We start from the raw sequence: 14369 nt of genomic DNA, 5'->3' as shown, positions 1-14369 counted from the left end.
AAACAGTGAAACTCATTGTAGTATGAGATGACATTGGATAGGATTCTGGGAACCCAGGCAGATTCTAAGACTTGTAGATATTTTACGGTTTCTGATTCTAAGATTTCTGAATGAAAGATAGGTACCTACTCTAAGTATGGTTTCTTAGATCCCATATCTATCTTGATGGTGATTTTTTTTTTTTTTTAAAGAGATTTGATAGAGGGAACTGTAGCTTCTAAGGTCTTTTCGTCCTGAAAGCGAAGAGGAAGACAGGATAGGAGAAAGCCAGCCGTTCCGAGTTCCGAGAACGAACTTTATCGGTTTGATGTAAAATGTTGAGGTGTATCGCACACAACTCCGCCTGCGGCTAACACGGTCAGCAACTCTCTTACCACTAGTGAAAAGGACAACAAAAGAAATCATGTAGAAAAATAAAATCTGTTTTATTTTGTTCTGGGGACGTTGATACAATGTAAAATACATAATCGTGTTAATGAAGAAATTTAGCAATGACAGGAAAGTAGCTTGGACTCGCAGGCTGAACCTAAAGAGTTTGGCTGGGGGACTTTATTTTATGTGCTTTATTTTATGTATTTTTTCAGAAATACATCGTTCTGATTCCCCATGATTTCACATGACGTGGCGTGAAGGTAGCGTGTACCTGTAGTAGCCCGTAGTCGCCTAAAAAACCAAACCTATGAAAATGATGGATATAGAGAGTCCATCATTTTCACAGGTTTGATTTTTCTGGCGACTACATTACTAAAAGTCGTACGACTACGCTTAAGGAAGGGTAGTGGAAACTGACTTAACTGACCCGATTTGTAGGTTCTCCAGTGTAGATTCAGTTAAGTAATCTCAGTAAGTAGCTCTTTCGTATGTATATTTACGTAGTTAGCTGATCATTGTTTATAGAAAACAACAAGGGGAACTGATTGTGAGATTATCTCATTCATTGTGAACCTATAGAGTGGCGCTTATCTTTCTATGTTATTTCTATAGGGTGGTCAAAAACTATGTTCCACCGGGGGTGTCAAAAAATTAAGGTAAGTACCGAAAAGAGAGGTGATCGAGATAAAATAAGACTTAAATAGGGGTCCGGCAAATTACCTCCATTTGAGCCACAGGGGTTCTTAGTTGCACCTAAAAATTTGGCGGAAACGAAAATAAATTTTTACTATTACTAAAGTAGTAAACACTGATCATCATACAAAACGGCTTGTATAGTTGTAGGTATTGTATATATACCTACCTTTAAATTTTAGGTACCTGTACACGGGAAAAGGCAAGGAAGAGAAGAAAAAGATTTAAAAAAAAAAAAAAGACAGAATGCCGATTCCGCGTACCTAGTCATAAAGGTAGGTACAAGACTTTAGGTTCACCCTGTCGTCCGTCAAAGCACGGCGCTTAGCTTATTGAAACAAAAACACCGCCTTAATAAATAGGCAATAGCCAAGTGCGTTGATTTAAAACACGTGTTGATACTGTTGATCCTAATACTCATGTTGTTGAGTCATCAACAATATATTCAAAACATATTTCTCTGAATTAGGTAACATATTATGCTTATCGCGCTAATTTCCCACACAAAAATCAAGGACCTCATCATTAAAGACTAAAAAATGGTCTGATGATTTCAACATATACTTATCTAGCGCTTTAAATGCTTTTATCTTTGTCAAAATATGTTTATAACAGTTAGTCTAAAGGTCCTTCAAAAAAGAATAGCTTTCAGAAATGAATCAATAAGAATAATGAAGCAAAAACAAGCTATAGTCACTAAAAATTGTCGTCCGTCAAAGAGCGGCGCTTAGCTTATTGAAACAAAAAGACCGCCTTAATGAATAGCCAAGTGCGTTGATTTAAAACATGTGTTAATACTGTTGATCCCAATACTCGTGTTGTTGAGTCGTCAACAATATATTCAAAACACATTTCTCTGAATTAGGTAACATATTATGCTTATCGCGCTAATTTCCCACACAAAAATCAAGGACCACATCATTAAAGATTAAAAAAAAATGGTCTGATTGTCTGATGATTCTAACATATTTATCTAGCGCTTTAATCTTTGTTAAAATGTTTTGTAAAAGGTCCTTCAAAAAAGAATAGCTTTTAGAAATGAAGCAATAATAATGAAGCAAAAACAAGCTAGAGTTCACTAGTTACTAAAAATTAGAAAATGCCTAGAAATACTGACGTAATGTTAGAAAATTTGTTAGATAAATATTTTGTTTAGCTGTATACCTAATAAAACTAATAAATAAAATATAATGTGATAGAATTTAAATTAAAAATTAGAGAAATAAGAGATTAATATTTGATTAGGAACAAAAACTTACTGAGGCCAGAAGAAAATCAACAATTTTTTTCTCATAAATAATACTTTGCTTGAATAAAAATCAAATAAGACCTCTGAATAATGCATATGTACAGTGGAAATTCAAATTGCAAATTAATAAAAAAAAATGCCAGAACAAGTAAAAAGTTTTGAAACAACACAAATTTTCCAAATCTTTTGCCTACAAAATAAAAGCTAGCCTTTTTTGCAGAGTAAAAAAAAACTAGGACAGGATTTTCCAAGGTAGTTCCAAAACTTTTTACTCTTGCTGTTCTAGAATAAAATAAATGCTAATTAAACGTTATCTAATTAAATATAATAATTAACATAATATGACACTAGAGAAAAAAAATCTTGAGGGAAACAAATTGTAATGACTTTCAAAAAGTTCAATATTAAAAATGAACAGCGCATCCCTAAAGGGAATTCAGCTAACAAAGAGTTAAATCTCCTTCTATGAGAATTTCGACCCGGGTGTGAAACAAAGGGCTAACGAAAGATTTTCGATAAGCACTTATACTACTTATCCATCAGGTAATTCATTAGTTCAATTAATAATGGGCAGAAAGCCAAGCTACCAGCTGGTTTAGTCCATTTCCAGTAGCTCTGTGTGTAATACTCGTATGTATTCAGCCTCCTTCTATGAGAATTTCGACCCGGGTGTGAAACAAAGGGCTAACGAAAGATTTTCGATAAGCACTTATACTACTTATCCATCACCTAATTCATTAGTTCAATTGATAATGGGCAGAAAGCCAAGCTACCAGCTGGTTTAGCCCATTTCCAGTAGCTCTGTGTGTAATACTCGTATGTATTCAGCCTCCTTCTATGAGAATTTCGACCCGGGTGTGAAACAAAGGGCTAACGAAAGATTTTCGATAAGCACTTATACTACTTATCCATCAGGTAATTCATTAGTTCAATTAATAATGGGCAGAAAGCCAAGCTACCAGCTGGTTTAGTCCATTTCCAGTAGCTCTGTGTGTAATACTCGTATGTATTCAGCCTATGGCATACATAATTTCAGCGAGACTTCATCAGCGAAAGTCAAACTTTTTGAACGGGGCAACCCGATGGCCCTTTTAAACGTCCCCAAATTCGACCGATGAATGAGTCTTCATCGAAAATAATACGAAAGTGTTTGGTTAATTTTAGTTGTCCATTTTGGTTGCATCCGGCTGATACACTATTTTTTACAGCATGTTTTCATTTAGAGTTTTCAAAATCGTAAGGCAAAGAGAAGCAACTTTCCAAATAGAAAGTAAAAAACAGCTTAAAATACAGTGTTAGTAAATAATGAACAAACCTTAATAATACATAAACAGTAAATAATTGATCAGTAGGTCATGATGTCACAACTCATAAATCCTCAAATGAAAACAACCATTTCTTGAAATTAACAGGTCTCTTTCTACATAAGTAGACCAGCGTAGGTTCTACGTGGGTACAATAGAATACCAGAGCTTTACATTAAATAAAAGAAAGTAATGAAAAATCCTCTTTACTTTCTTTCTCCTAAAGTTATTGAGTTATTCTTGTATATGGACTTTTGTGGACTTTAACAAGGGAAATTATGTCCCCATGAAAGTTTCAAGAGTTCCCTCTAAAAGTCCACAAAGGTGGACAAAACTTGTGTGGGGGGTGTAGTCTTCATCGAAAATAATACGAAAGTGTTTGGTTAATTTTAGTTGTCCATTTTGGTTGCATCCGGCTGATACACTATTCTTTACAGCACGTTTTCATTTAGAGTTTTCAAAATCGTAAGGCAAAGAGAAGCAACTTTCCAAATAGAAAGTAAAAAAGAGCTTAAAATACAGTGTTAGTAAATAATGAACAAACCTTAATAATACATAAACAGTAAATAATTGATCAGTAGGTCACGATGTCACAACAACCATTTCTTGTAATTGGCAAGTTTCTTTCAACATACGAGTAAGTAGGTCAGGGTATAACGTATAATAAAATACCAGAGCTTAACATCAAATAAAAGAAAGTAATGAAAAATGCTTCAACTTTCTTGTATTTGAATTATTTTGGACTTTTCCAAGGGAGATTACGTCCCCATGAATGTTTCAAGAGTTCCCTAAGTCCTCAAAGGTGGACAAAACTTGTGTGGGGGGGGGTGTGACATAACAAATAACAATGGAGCCAAAGAAAAATACAATAATGATAACTAATCATTTACCTTGGGATATTTAATACAAATAAAGTTATAAACTTAATCAACAAACGAGTTTCTACGGATTCTTCAGATCCTAATCAATAGGTACCCCCTCCTGTATTGTAAACAATTAAACATAGGTAAGACCTAAAGTATACATAAACTTAGGTAACACCTTAGTAAAACATACGCTAGGCAGTTTGGATCGATAAGAAAATAATGTGCTTGATCAGACATACTTGAATATGTGAATATGCTGAGGTTTGAGGTGGCATTGATATCCAACACCTTAGTAAAACATACGCTAGGCACTTGGGATCGATAAGAAAATAATGTGCTTGATCAGACATACTTGAATATGCTGAGGTTTGTGGTGGCATTGATATCTTTACCTTGGGATATTTAATACAAATAAAGTTATAAACTTAATCAACAAACGAGTTTCTACGGATTCTTCAGATCCTAATCAATAGGTAGATTAGGTAGCCCCTCCTGTATTGTAAACATAGGTAAGACCTAAAGTATACATATGTAGGTAAGACCTGAGTATACATAAACTTAGGTAACACCTTAGTAAAACATACGCTAGGCACTTGGGATCGATAAGAAAATAATGTGCTTGATCAGACATACTTGAATATGCTGAGGTTTGAGGTGGCATTGATATCTGAGTACTTCAAATACGATACCTATACAGTATACATATTACCCATTTCAGACCAAAAATCTTGAAATATGATCCGAAGTGAAAAGTACATAACATGATATAAAAGTATATACCTAAAAGCAGGTAAAATGGAACAACAATATGCATGGAATATAAAAACACAAAAATGATTGATCGAAAAAATGTGTTATACATGTGGAAAGTGTACATAGCATGATATAAAAGTATATAAAAGCAGGTAAAATGGAACAACAATATGCATGGAATATAAAAACACAAAATTGATTGATCGAAAAAATGTGTTATAGCAAAACAAAGTCTGAATAAAGGCACACACAACACGAATAATGAGTATGGTGTAAAAATAAGTAAGTAGAGTTTCAGAAATACATCGTTCTGATTCCCCATGATTTCACATGACGTGGCGTGAAGGTGAAATTAGTATTATATGTGGAAAGTGTACATAGCATGATATAAAAGTATATAAAAGCAGGTAAAATGGAACAACAATATGCATGGAATATAAAAACACAAAAATGATTGATCGAAAAAATGTGTTATAGCAAAACAAAGTCTGAATAAAGGCACACACAACACGAATAATGAGTATGATGTAAAAATAGGTAGGTAGAGTAATAAATTTTAGACTGAGAAAATTTCCCAAATAATGACTGACTATTGAATAATAGTATTTAATGTAGTATCTGAGATTTGAGACTCTTTCTCCTTCAGTCTATCTAAAAATAGGATAAGGAAAGTAAAAAGTAACATTTTCCAAACGGGATTCTTTGTGAAGTAGCCTCAGAGTAAGAATCTAAGAATAACATAGAGGGAGGGTTTGTAATGACTGACTATTGAATAATAGTATTTAATGTAGTATCTGAGATTTGAGACTCTTTCTCCTTCAGTCTATCTAAAAATAGGATAAGTAAAGTAAACTAAAAAGTAATATTTTCCAAACGGGATTCTTTGTGAAGTAGCATTATAACTAGAGGATGAATTAAAAATACTATGTCTTTACTTGAAAAAATACTATGTCCAAGTCTAGTTAAGACATAGTATTTTTAATTCATCTTAAAGTTAAAATAGAAAGAAAAAAAAAGTGTTTTCTATCTTCGACCCTCATTAATCCCATAGTTTTTTTTTTTTTTTTTTTTCAAGTGTTTTCTATTTTCGAAACTCATTTTGTATTTATCAATGTTAGAACACTTTAATAAATACAAATAAAAAAATAGCTAAATCCCAGGAATCAAATCCGAACCTCTTGCGTGCTAGACCAGTGTGCCAACCACTAGTTCTCTGGAACACTCGAAGATAAGAATATATCTTCTTAGAAAGAAAAAAAAGTGCAAATTTACTATGAACAAACAGATTACCAAGGAGCCTGGCAGCCATATCTACATATCTTTCTTTATGGTGATTTTTTTTTTTTTTTAAGCTTTGATAGAGGGAACTGTAACTGCTAAGGTCTTATCGTCCCGAAAGCGAAGAGCGGATGAGAGGAGGAAGACAGGATAGGAGAAAGCCAGCCGTTCCGAGAACGAACCTTATCTCTTTGGTGTAAAATATATTAAGGTGTATAGCACACAACTCCGCCTGCGGTTAACACGGTCAGCAACTCTCTTTCTCTTACCACTAGTGAAAAGGACAACAAAAGAAATTGTGTAGAATTTCTATAATACATAAACAGTAAATAATTGATCAGTAGGTCATGATGTCACAACTCATAAATCCTCAAATGAAAACAACCATTTCTTGAAATTGACAGGTCTCTTTCTACATAAGTAGACCAGCGTAGGTTCTACATGGGTACAATAGAATACCAGAGCTTAACATTAAATAAAAGTAAGTAATGAAAAATCCTCTTTACTTTCTTTCTCCTAAAGTTATTGAGTTATTCTTGTATATGGACTTTTGTGGACATTTTTAACAAGGGAAATTATGTCCCCATGAAAGTTTCAAGAGTTCCCTCTAAAAGTCCACAAAGGCGGACAAAACTTGAGTCGGGTGTAACATAACAAATAATAATGTAAAATAAAAATACAATAAGAATAATAATTTACCTTGGGGTGTCGAATATAAAGTTATAAACTTAATCAATAAACGAGTTTCTACGGATTCTTCAGATCCTAATCAATAGGTACCCCCTCCTGTATTGTAAACATAGGTAAGACCTAAAGTATACATATGTAGGTAAGACCTGAGTATACATAAACTTAGGTAACACCTTAGTAAAACATACGCTAGGCACTTTGGATCGATAAGAAAATAATGTGCTTGATCAGACATACTTGTGAATATGCTGAGGTTTGTGGTGGCATTGATATCTGAGTACTTCAAATACGACACCTATGAAAATATGAACCTGTGTACAAAATTTCAAGTTTCTACGACTTACCGTTTAGACGGCAACCTCTTACACACAAACAGAAAACCTCTCTTTTTAATAAGATTTTTTTCTTTCAAAGTGACGGTTTTATAGGTTGTAGAAAAGGCAGGGCCGAACTTGGTAAATCCATTTTTTACGCACGCCCTGTATGTAATTCTACTCTAGTCTAATTGAAAACATAAATCCTGCGATAAAACAGTGGAACACACATGGAACAGTGAAACTCATTGTAGTATGCTGCACTCTGACTCGAACATAGATTAATTTTATTTCACTCTACAGCTTACACTGTTCATAACTTCATAGTTTCATACTATAACAATATATGCATGTGTACGTATATCGGCGTTTAGAAAACAAAACTGCCTATCAACCTTTTGGTCCAAATCCCTTTAAGTACGAACTTTTGAGCTTTTGACATTATGGGAATACTTGTGCAATTTATTTACTGGAGTTTGGTAACTACTAACTACTAGAGTTGAGTGAAAACGCGAATTTTAGTTTAGTTGATTGTCCTAAGGAATTTTTAGTTTAGACTTCTTGATCCTCAGATCCTCAAAGGTAACATCACCATTCCACAAATGAGGATGCTAATAAATGAATTCATATTATTAATATTACGTGAGGAATGAGGATGATATAACATTATGTTTTCACATAGTGTACTGTACACGTACCTACTCTCAGGTATGAGGATGTGTAATGGTGTATTATGTTAAGGTATACCTATGTATTAATGTATTAAGTTTACACTCACGTAATAAGGTATGGGTGGTAATGAACCCTGTGTTATCAGCGTACGTTATCTAACATTGAACAAATAACAGATGAGAGTAAAACAATAATTCATTAAGGTCCAAGACCACACTCATGAATCAATGAGTAGCAATCGTAATCAATGAGAATCAATGGAATATAATTGTTATTTTTACACTAAAAATGATTTTTAGTGTTTGAATTGTTTTACCAAGTCTGTGTACCAACAAATAAGTTAATAGATACAAACTTATTCCTTTGATGTTATTTTTAGTTAATCTAAGTAATACTTGGGACTCTATACTTGTTCGGCCGAGGTACACTCCAGAGCCTGGTTGTCGTAGTCCTAATCCTGAGACAAACCCTTATCAAAGCGTTGATAGAACTGTAAAGGTATGTCCAAACTTGGTCGACCGGCCGTCGATAGACAGGCGAATCTATGTTATCGAGGCAGTGTGGACGGTCCAGGCGACATCGATCGCCGGCCGGTCGACTATGTGTGGACATACCTTATCACCGGAGGTCTTATCGTCCCGAAAATGAAAGGAGGACGAGGTACAAAAAGCCAGCCAGCCGTTTTGAAAAGGAATATTATCTGTTTAGGGTAAAATCAAACATTTGGCCTGAGTGAACCCGCGGTTTACCGCAGGCACTCATCTAAAATTGACACAAACAAAATTTTAAAATATTATTTGGGTAGGTACCTATGGGGATATCAAATATCTTACTAATACAGGGTATCCAAAAAGTTGACGTGACATCATCGGGTACGAACTTTTTTCAAAGATATTTATCTCAGGATCTGAAGGTAAGTCCGTACGTCGTAAAAGAAACAGAAATTTTCTGTACTTCAAGATAAGGATTAAGCTCTTCAAAGTGGAAAACCTTGTCTAATAAGCGCACAAGGTCTATTAAGAGCGTTTGTGGACCCCTGAGCAGAGCAAAAAAGTCTACTTACGTAAATCAAATAAGGCACATATTCAGAATTAAAACACTTGACTTTCAAGTTTTACAAGCGTTTTTAATTCTGAATATATTTTAAAGTTTTACCAAGTGTAGCTTGGTTTACCAAGTGTAGCCAAGTGTAACCCTGATTGAGTTAGTAAGCAAATAGTAAGCACTAAACAGAAGAATGTACCCCTGATGCATCATATTATCATCTTTGACCATGGTATAAGGAATATCTCCAACCATTGATAAAATGACCATGGCAGACGCGCACATCTCTGACGGTAGATAAACAGCTATTGTCATGGAATTCATGGGAAATCACCGAGTAAGGTGAAATAATTGCACAGATACGGGATAGGAGGATAGTAAGAATAGAAAAACAATTGATATAGCGAAAAAATATAAATCTACCTCTACCTGCATATATCATTGAAATGGCTTGATATGCAATGTTTTAATAAGCCAGTAATGGATGGTACTAAAATTTGAGTTCAAAGTTGGTTTAGATGAAACGATTAAATTAAGCAAAACTAATTGGTTGATTTCATAATGTTTCAAAGTTTTCAGAAAATGAGATTGCTTAATCCGAGAGATAAAACAAGTGTAATCTTTGATTCTGGCCCCGGAAATTAAAGCAATCTCATTGTATAACTTATGATAAATTCAAAATCAACCAATCTGATTTGCTTAATACAATGCTGAAACTAAGTTTATATTCAGTTTATATCTGGCTTTTATCGATACTCGTTCCTTACAACAGGGTTAGGATTGGCCCATCAGTTGACAATGGGTTAATAGAAATACCAAGAAGATAGATCATGTTACTAAACTTGGAGTTCTGCACTCTGACTCGAACATAGATTAATTTTATTTCACTCTACAGCTTACACTGTTCATAACTTCATAGTTTCATACTATAACAATATGCATGTGTACGTATATCGGCGTTTAGAAAACAAAACTGCCTATCAACCTTTTGGTCCAAATCCCTTTAAGTAGGTACGGACTTTTGAGCTTTTGACATTGTGGGAATACTTGTGCAATTTATTTACTGGAGTTTGGTAACTACAGAGTTGAGTGAAAACGCGAATTTTAGTTTAGTAGATTGTCCTAAGGAATTTTTAGTTTCGACTTTTGATCCTCAGATCCTCAAAGGTAGCATCACCATTCCAAGTTCCTACATCCCTTTTTCCCAAGTTTTTTTTTTTTTTTTTTTTTTTTTTTAAAATTTTTAAAAATTTTTTTTTTTTTTTTTTTTTTTTTTTTTTTTTTTTTTTTTTTTTTTTGTCTTCATTTACTCAATCATCATATTTATCATCGCTCATTTCTTTGACTTGTAATGCCCCACTGGTCGCTACTCGACTAAAGTAGCTACTCATTTGTCCTCACGAGGCTGAGTGCACCCCGAACTCCAAGCTCAGAGCCGCGAAAACTTCGACCCCGCCGGGAATCGAACCTCGGACCTCTAAACTATTACGAGATATTGAAAAGTCCCAGGCCACCCCTTTTTTTTATTTATTATTATTTTTTTTTTTTTACTGTTCACCCTGGGAAGTTGAAATTTTGCATGCAGCCCTCGATTGTTGTGATGAAGAATTTTGGGAGGTGCTCGAAACAGGGGGCCAACTTTAAAATCTCAATTGAGAACCACCTGCTTGTGATACCTACATCATGTCAAAAGTCTTACTATTAGTACGAGTTTTGAGCTTGATCCGACAACCAGGGCCGGAGTTATGGCCTATTCAATTTTTCAAAATTTACACTTTTGGTGCCATGTTCTCCGGGCTAGACTGATTCATTCCTCAAACGTCGATATTCGGACTGTAGACTCCCAAGAGTCTCTCATGTAGGTACCTGGTACATACTTAAGTCTGGGAGGTAGGTAATTAATTACCTCGCAAATGAGGATGCTAATAAATGAATTCATATTATTAATATTACGTGAGGAATGAGGATGATATAACATTATGTTTTCACATAGTGTACTGTACACGTACCTACTCTCAGGTATGAGGATGTGTAATGGTGTATTATGTTAAGGTATACCTATGTATTAATGTATTAAGTTTACACTCACGTAATAAGGTATGGGTGGTAATGAACCCTGTGTTATCAGCGTACGTTATCTAACATTGAACAAATAACAGATGAGAGTAAAACAATAATTCATTAAGGTCCAAGACCACACTCATGAATCAATGAGTAGCAATCGTAATCAATGAGAATCAATGGAATATAATTGTTATTTTTACACTAAAAATGATTTTTAGTGTTTGAATTGTTTTACCAAGTCTGTGTACCAACAAATAAGTTAATAGATACAAACTTATTCCTTTGATGTTATTTTTAGTTAATCTAAGTAATACTTGGGACTCTATACTTGTTCGGCCGAGGTACACTCCAGAGCCTGGTTGTCGTAGTCCTAATCCTGAGACAAACCCTTATCAAAGCGTTTTATTTGAAATAAATACTTGATTAAATAAATACAATTTCAGCCGATTACATTACTTTCCTTCCTATATGATTTCATTAGTGATAGGTGGTAGTAACTGGATGTTTAACAGGATATAATTCAATGGAGGAATGAAGAAGAGACATTTGTTCAGCAGTGGACAGTTAACAGTTACCGATGCGATGATGACAGGATTGATAAGGAAAGTAAAAACTTCCATAAAAAAATTGGAACAAGGTTTTCAGATTTTTTACTGATAATTCTAATAAATATTAATTGAAAAATCTAAAAATCTCAAAGGATTCGGACATTACTTAAAGAAAAACTTCTTATACGAACCTGAACTTCCCCAGTGCGTCCAATCCTCCTTCAGTTGGATATAAGCATGGTAGCTGCTTTAGTCTTCAGTTGGATATAAGCATGGTAGCCGCTTTGGTCACATCCCAGGCCGCACTCTCCAGGGCACTCACCTGCCCCTGTCTATCCATTCCATTACAGTGGTTATCTTCCAGCAGCATTTCCAGTCGCGTTAGCTTGATAGCACGATGAATATTCCAATCGACAGCGTTCAATATGGAGACGCATTGGTCGGGGGAGATTTTCGCGCCGAATATTTTGGTCATGATTCGCACTTCGTCGCTACTTACGCCGCGTTCCTTTCCTGGGAAAATGAATGGAATAGAGATTTGTTTTGGTATTTTAACTTTTTTACTGTATATACCTACTGATGTATGTTAACAACTCAATATGTTGAAACATGAAATAAACTTTTCACACATGGCTAATATAGCCAACCTTTTGTTTACTTAATTACTTCCAAATAATCCAAATTTAAATAAGTAAACTAGTCCTTTCCTGGGAAAATGAATGGAATAGAGATTTGTTTTGGTATTTTAACTTTTTTACTGTATATACCTACTGATGTATGTTAACAACCCAATGTGTTGAAACATGAAATAAACTTTTCACACATGGCTAATATAGCCAACCTTTTGTTTACTTAATTACTTCCAAATTTAAATAAGTAACTACCAAATTCATAGAAGTAATTATTTCTTTTCCATTTTTAGGTTTGATAGAACTGTAAAGGTATGTCCAAACTTGGTCGACCGGCCGTCGATAGACAGGCGAATCTATGTTATCGAGGCAGTGTGGACGGTTCAGGCGACATCGATCGCCGGCCGGTCGACTATGTGTGGACATAACTTATCACCGGAGGTCTTATCGTCCCGAAAATGAAAGGAGGACGAGGTACAAAAAGTCAGCCAGCCGTTTTGAAAAGGAATATTATCTGTTTAGGGTAAAATCAAACATTTGGCCTGAGTGAACCCGCGGTTTACCGCAGGTACTCATCTAAAATTGACACAAACAAAATTTTAAAATATTATTTAGGTACCTACTTATGGGGATAAAAAAATAAAACGGATGTAAAATGTCTATCTTGCCTCCATAAATTCGGTAACCTTATGAGAGCCCCTCTTAATATGCTCTATGCTCTAGCCTAGACATAACATAATTAAATACCTACAGTCTAAATTAATCACATAGTTACTTAGCTCTGTGTTTATAAGAAAGCAATGTTGAAGAGTCATATTTTTTGCAAAGTCTATTTTTGGAACTAAGGGATGTGTAGACTATGTACGGTACCTATTTCATACCAGGAGGAAAAGATTTTTTACTCTTTCTTTCATATTCTCTATTCTCCCAAGTAGGTGCATAGTGTGATGAATGAGCATGCATATTTGTTTTATGTTGTTTGGTATATTTCATAGATAAACCGAATACTTTGTTTATGGTACCTATTTCATACCAGGAGGAAAAGATTTTTTACTCTTTCTTTCGTATTCTCTATTCTCCCTTTTTTTTCTAAAGAATAATTTTTTTGTTCATTATCAGAGAAAAACTACACCAATCATGTTAATCAATATTTTCATTTACCTTTGGTATCCTTGGAGAACTCAAGCAAGTCTTCACAAGATACATGGTCGCTGCAATGACTCAGTGGGGCAGGCCTGGTTTTTCTAAAGAATAATTTTTTTGTTCATTATCAGAGAAAAACTACACCAATCATGTTAATCAATATTTTCATTTACCTTTGGTATCCTTAGAGAACTCAAGCAAGTCTTCACAAGATACATGGTCGCTGCAATGACTCAGTGGGGCAGGCCTGGTCGCTTCTTCTTCACATTCCAGATTATCCAGAGCTGCTATATCAGATGCTATCCGGTCATCAAATGAGCCGCTAGTATCGGCAGGGGGGTCATCTTCCAGACCTAGATAGGGAGGTTCCTCTACTGGGGAGGTAGGGGGAGTATCAGCCATCTTAGCTAACGTTCTGGTAAGTCCTTCCCCTGGGATAATGAGTGGATGTTTTCGTTGATGTCTGGCTTTGTTGTTAAAACTAGATGGCCTTGTCCTATCTCTTGGAGGCAGAGGGATGGCGTTTCCCTCAGAATGACTAGAGTTAAAATCCACATGTCTACACTTTAATTGGATTGATTTATCCAAGAAAAGCAACAACTGACATGCCTATCCTATCCTAATCCTACCTAGCTAATAAAATTAGGGGAGATAAACCAGAGAGGGAGATGTAAATCCGTCTCTAGTCCATTCTGTTAAGATCGGGTTTTTCGTCTAAATTATTATAATAATTCATAGCTGTAATGAGGG

General features: G+C 34.8%; 1 protein-coding gene and 2 long non-coding RNA genes across 4 annotated transcripts; 1 reads left to right on the top strand and 2 right to left on the bottom strand.

Annotated features, from left to right (window-relative positions):
• The first annotated feature begins 1775 nt into the window (after positions 1–1775).
• LOC113471820 lies at positions 1776–5338 on the top strand. The gene is made up of 3 exons (XR_003394370.1): positions 1776–3666; positions 4200–4589; positions 4958–5338. It is a non-coding gene; the product is annotated as an uncharacterized LOC113471820 (long non-coding RNA).
• LOC113471821 lies at positions 4359–4871 on the bottom strand. The gene is made up of 2 exons (XR_003394371.1): positions 4773–4871; positions 4359–4659 (listed from the first exon to the last, which is right to left on the bottom strand). It is a non-coding gene; the product is annotated as an uncharacterized LOC113471821 (long non-coding RNA).
• A 5700-nt stretch (positions 5339–11038) lies between the features above and the next one.
• On the bottom strand, positions 11039–14178 carry LOC103519949 (activated Cdc42 kinase-like). 2 transcript variants are annotated; one of them, XM_026831254.1, is made up of 3 exons: positions 13867–14178; positions 13638–13711; positions 11039–12360 (listed from the first exon to the last, which is right to left on the bottom strand). In XM_026831254.1, exons 1-3 carry the CDS (start codon positions 14019–14021, stop codon positions 12104–12106), a joined length of 486 nt encoding a protein of 161 aa, XP_026687055.1. In that variant the 5' UTR covers positions 14022–14178; the 3' UTR covers positions 11039–12103. The 2 variants fall into 2 exon arrangements, with proteins under 2 accessions (XP_026687055.1, XP_008483260.1); XM_008485038.3 differs by lacking the exon at positions 13638–13711 and having other exon boundaries at positions 13793–14178.
• Positions 14179–14369: the final 191 nt, after the last annotated feature.

Source organism: Diaphorina citri, unplaced genomic scaffold (assembly GCF_000475195.1).
Source record: "Diaphorina citri unplaced genomic scaffold, Diaci psyllid genome assembly version 1.1 scaffold3066, whole genome shotgun sequence".
In the NCBI taxonomy this organism is placed as follows: Eukaryota; Metazoa; Arthropoda; class Insecta; order Hemiptera; family Psyllidae; genus Diaphorina; species Diaphorina citri.
Note: the sequence above shows the minus strand (reverse complement) of the source record. Positions and strands in the feature narration are given on the sequence as shown.

What these genes read in the sequence shown, in the direction of transcription:
- LOC103519949 (XM_008485038.3), bottom strand. Translation starts at nt 14,021, where the DNA reads ATGGCTGATACTCCCCCTACCTCCCCAGTAGAGGAACCTCCCTATCTA. An exon ending in GTTCTCTAAGGATACCAAAG is followed by an intron (nt 12,361 to 13,792) that starts GTAAATGAAAAT and finishes TCATTTTCCCAG; the next exon opens with GAAAGGAACGCGGCGTAAGT.